The sequence below is a fragment of the Eimeria mitis genome, genomic scaffold (assembly GCF_000499745.2).
Source record: "Eimeria mitis Houghton genomic scaffold, Emh_scaff3420, whole genome shotgun sequence".
Classification (NCBI taxonomy): domain Eukaryota; phylum Apicomplexa; class Conoidasida; order Eucoccidiorida; family Eimeriidae; genus Eimeria; species Eimeria mitis.
The window spans coordinates 1-4733 of NW_013571764.1; the positions used below are offsets into that span (position 1 = coordinate 1).

The following is a 4733-nucleotide window of genomic DNA, read 5'->3' on the forward strand; positions in this document are numbered from 1 at the left end:
AATATATATATATATATATATATATATATATACATATATATATGAATGTATAAATTTATAAATATGATGTAAATTTAAATATTTTAACTAACATAATAAATATAAATTTTAATATTTTAATTCTATTATAAAAAATCCTTCATTACGGCTGGCGCTCAACAGCATGCATGCATGCATGCATGCAGCAACGCATGCATGCATGCATGCAGCAACGCATGCATGCATGCATTGCTGCATGCATGCGAAGATGTTGAAGAGATGCTGCAGGAGGGTGGTGAGCTGTAGGCCAGCCCTGTCCCCCGTGCATCGCTAGCTAGCTAGGTAGCTAGGTAGCTAGCTAGCCAGCTAGCTAGGTAGCTAGCTAGCCAGCTAGGTAGCTAGCTAGCCAGCTAGCTAGGTAGCTAGCTAGCCAGCTAGCTAGGTAGCTAGCTAGCCAGCTAGCTAGGTAGCTAGCTAGCTGTAGCTCGTACTCTTACCCTCCTGGGATACGCGAAGGTTGCAGGAGCCCTCAGCCCCAAAGCAGAGCACCGGGCTGCATGCAAGCAGCGCATGCAGCAGCAGCAGCAGCAGCAGCAGCAGCAGCAGCAGCACGTCAATCGGATGGCACACTTCCTCAGGCCCTTTGACCTGCTGCTGCTGCTGTTGCTGGAGGAACGCGCAGCAGCAGCAGCAGCAGCAGCAACTCCTTCGCTTCCCAGACGAAGACACACTGCTGCCGCTGCTGCTACTGCTGCTGCTGCTACTGCTGCTGCTGCTGCTGCTGCTGCTGCTGCTGCAGGGGCCGGACTGCTGCTCGCAGTATCCTTAGATTGCTTTACAAACAATATGCTGCTAACTCTGCTGCTGCAGCAAGACCTGCTGCAGTCTTTGCTGCTGCTGCTGCTGCTGCTTCATTTGTTGCTGCAGCAACAGCAGCTGGTGTTGCTATGCCCCCTCATGCGCGTGTGTGTTTCCTGTAGCTGCTGCTTCCATCGTGTTGGTTTCTGCTGCTTCTCTTTGGTTCGTTGGGGTGTATAGGCAGGTCTGCATGCAATGGCTGGTGGCTGCGCTGTCTGTGTTGTGCTGCTGCTGCTGCTGCTGCTGCTGTCTCTGTCTCTGCATGTGTGGGGTGGGGGCGAGGAGACAGCAGATAGCTGCTGGAGTTTGCTGCAGCGGCACCAACGGAGACAGCTACGCCTGTGTCCCCTCCTCCTGTTCCTGTTGCTGCTGCTGCTGCTGCTGCTGCTCGGTTATGTCTGCTGCTGCTGCTGCTGCAGCGCATGCGAGCGTCAATGCCTGTCTCCTCGTGCGACTGCAGGGGGCTGCTGAGCTGCTGCCCCCGCAGCGTGAACCCCCTGAGGTGTCTCCTTGAGGGTGCTGCAGCAGCAGCAGCAGAAGAGGAGACAGTTGATGGGTGGCGTTGTGCTGCTTCTGCTGCTGCTTCAGTTGCTGCTGCTGCTGCTGCTGCTGCTGTTCCTGTTTGCTGCGGGCTAAGCTTCAGCCTCAGCTCCTTAACTAGACTGCCTTGACGCTGCTGCCCTTCTTGGTTTGACGTTTGTTGCTGCTGCAGCAGCAGCTGTTGCTGCTGTATTTGCTGCTGCAGCAGCAACATCTGCTGCTTCTGCTGCTGCTTCTCTTTCCTTCTCTTCCTGCACTCCCGGTGCAGCTTAGCCAGAAACGCTTCTCTGTATATACACCGCATGCGTTTGATGCTGCGTAGGATTTTGTTGTGTATACAGTAGACAGCAGCAGCAACAGCAGCAAGAAGCAGCAGAGCTGCTGCTCCCCACAGTGCTTTCTCTGTGCGGCTAAGCTTCCCCCACCAGCGCAAGAAGCTGCTGCTGCTGCTGCTGCTGCTGCTGCTGTCTTTATCATTAAAAGGGAGACCCAGTACCCACGCTATGTGGTTTTGTTTCTCTATACTGATTCCTGCTTTTTTTAGGTTTTCTTTTGTGGGTTCTAGGCCCCTTTTTATTAGTTGTTTTGCTGCTACTCTCGCTGTCTTTATATCACCCCACACCTCTTGTCTTTCTGCTTCTCCCATCAGCGGGGTGTTCTCTACTAGCCTCAGATACAGAGGGTCCTCTGTTTCTCCTCCTTTATGAGCCCCTGCTGCTGCTGCTGCTGCTGCTGCTNCTGCTGCTGCTGCTGCTGCTGCTGCTTCGGGGGAGAGTCCTGCTGCTGCTGCTGCTCCTCCTGCTGCTGCTGAACCCCATAAACCAGCACCACCCGCAGACCCACGCAGCCACTGACCCGTCTGCAACTCAAGAGACCCTACACGCAGCAACCCTGGCTGCTGCTGCTGCTGCTGCTGCTGCTGCTGCTGTTGCTGTTGCTGCTGCTGCGCTTGCTGCTGCTGCTGCTGTAACTGTTGCTGTACCTGTGGCGGTAATTGCTGCTGTACCTGTTGCGGTAACTGCTGCTGCTGTCCCTGTCCCTGTCCCTGTTGCTGCTGCTGCTGCTGCTGCTGCTGCTGTTGCTGCTGCTGCTGCTGCTGCTGCTGGTTGAGGCCTAATGCCTCTGCTATCTTTCCTTGTGTCTTTATAGAGACCCCCGCCTTGACGAGATTCTCCGGGGTCACCGGCAGCCCCATGTGCTGCAGCTTAACTGCTGCTGCATGCGAGAGGTGCAGCGCCTGCACCAGCTTCTGCTGCTCGTCTGTTGTTCTGTTTGCTGCTGTTTGCTGCACCTGCTGCAGCAGCTGCGCAGGCAGCATATCTGCCTCCACTTCTTTCTCTGTTGGAGCTGGGGATGGATGCTTTGCCTTCTGTGCTGCTGCTGCTGCTGCGCCTGCTGCTGCTGCTGCTGCTCCAGCTGCTGCTGCTCCCGCTGCTGCTGCTCCTGCTGCTGCTGCTTCTCCTGCTGCTGCTGCTAATCCCTTAGATGAGGACTCTGAAGACAACTCCTCCACGCTCTCGTGGGTCGACTCTGCTGCCTGCTTCCGTGTCTCCTGCTGCTGCTTCTCCCTGCAGCAGCAGCAGCAGCAGCAGCAACAGCAGCAGCAACAGCAGCAACAGTGTAAGAACAGCAAACTGAACGTCTCAGCAGCGGGAACAGGAACAGCAGCAGCGGCAGCGCCAAGAGCAGCAACAGCAACAATACGGAAAGCAGCAACAGCACAACCAGAAAGAGCAGCAACAGCAGCAGCAACAGCACAAGCAGCAACAGCAGCAGCAACAGCAGCAGCAACAGCACAAGCAGCAACAGCAGTACAAGCAGCAGCAGCAGCATAAGCAGCAGCAGCAGCAGCAGCAGCAACAAAGAGTGCTTCTAACTTGTCTGCCTGGCGTTCCTTAGCTAGCTGCTCCTTTTCTTGTTTTCTCGCTTCTTCTTGCTGCTGTGGGGTGTCTCCTTCACTGTCTCCGAATTCACTTTGGGGTGTCTCCGCAGCAGCAGCAGCAAAACCAGCAGACAGCCAACTCGATACCCCGCCCACGGGGTGAGCTGTCCCCTTTCGCATCAGGAAACGCACTGCAGCAGCAGCAGCAACAACAGCAGCAGAAGCAGCAGAAGCAGCAGCAGCAGACACAGCAGTAATAGAGGCAGCAGCACAAGCAACAGCAACACAAGCAGCAGCAACAAAAGCACCAGCAACAGCACCAAAAGCAAATGCAGCAACAGCAGCAGCAGCACAACCAACAGCACCAGCAGCAAAAGCAGCAGCAGCACAAGCAGCAGCAGCACAAGCAGCAGCAGCACAAGCAGCAGCAGCACAAACAAGAACAAACGCAATAAGAATGAGTAGAGAAACAGCAGATAGATTGCAGCAGCAGACGCAGACAACACGCTAGCGGGGATATGCACGAGCTGCTGCTGCTCCAGCAGCAGCAGCTTCGCTGTCGAAAGGTGCAGCAGCAACAGCAGCAACAGCAGCAGCAGCAGCAACAGCAACAACGACAGCAGGAAGCAACCTAATAGACAGCAACGGCAGCCAGCCTCATGGGGACCGAAGCGCAGCAGCAACAGCAGCAGCAGCATAATCACCAGCAGCAGCAACAGCTGCAGTAGCAGCAGCAGCAGCAGCAACAGCTGCAGCAGCAAGTGCAGCAGCAACGGTGGAGACAGACCTGGTTGACTAGGTGGTTGCTCATTGCTGCTGCTGTCGCTGTCTTCGTTTTCTTTTGTCTCCTTTTCGCTGTCTTTGCTGCTGCTGCCTGTCTCCTTTGTCTCCTCGCTGTCTTCTTCTTCATCTGCTGTCTCCTTTTTGTCTGTCTTGCTGCTGTTTGTCTCCTTTTTTGTGTCTTTGTCTTTGCTGCTGTTTTTCGTATCATCATCGTCATCATCTCCGTCTTCATTCTCTTTGCTGCTGCTGCTCTTGCTGCTGCTGCTGCTGCTGCTGCTGCTGCTGCTGCTGCTGCTGCTGCTGCTTTTGCTGTCTTTTGTGTCTGCTGCGTCATCGTCTCCTTCATCCTCCTCATCAGGTGTCTCCTTGCTGCTTTTGTCTCCTTTTGCTGTCTCCTTACTGTCTCCTTCTTCTTCATCGTCTTCTTCTGCTGTCTCCTTGCTGCTGCTCGCCTCTACAAACACAGGACCCTGCAAGCAGCAGCAGCAGCAGCAACAGCAGCAGCAGCAGCAGCAGCAGAAACAGCAAAAGCAGCAGCAAAAGATTGCGACGCTGTTGCAATGCCCACAGCAGCGGTCCGCTAGAACTATCAGCCACAAAGACAGAAGACACAGCAACAGAAGCAGCAGCAACAGCAGCAACAGCAGCAACAGCAGCAGCAGCAGCAGCAGCAGCAGCAGCAGCAGCAGCA

At 54.6% G+C, this 4733-nt stretch overlaps 1 protein-coding gene across 1 annotated transcript in view; it reads right to left on the minus strand.

The window, feature by feature from the left end:
* Positions 1–934: 934 nt before the first annotated feature.
* Positions 935–4733, minus strand: part of EMH_0065840 (uncharacterized protein) — a gene marked incomplete at both ends in the record, with an annotated part of 4215 nt that continues 416 nt past the window's right edge. Inside the window, 4 exon segments of the mRNA XM_013498444.1 lie at positions 935–2112; positions 2116–2945; positions 3255–3450; positions 4047–4496. Of these exon segments, the coding sequence (XP_013353898.1) occupies positions 935–2112; positions 2116–2945; positions 3255–3450; positions 4047–4496 (2654 nt within the window).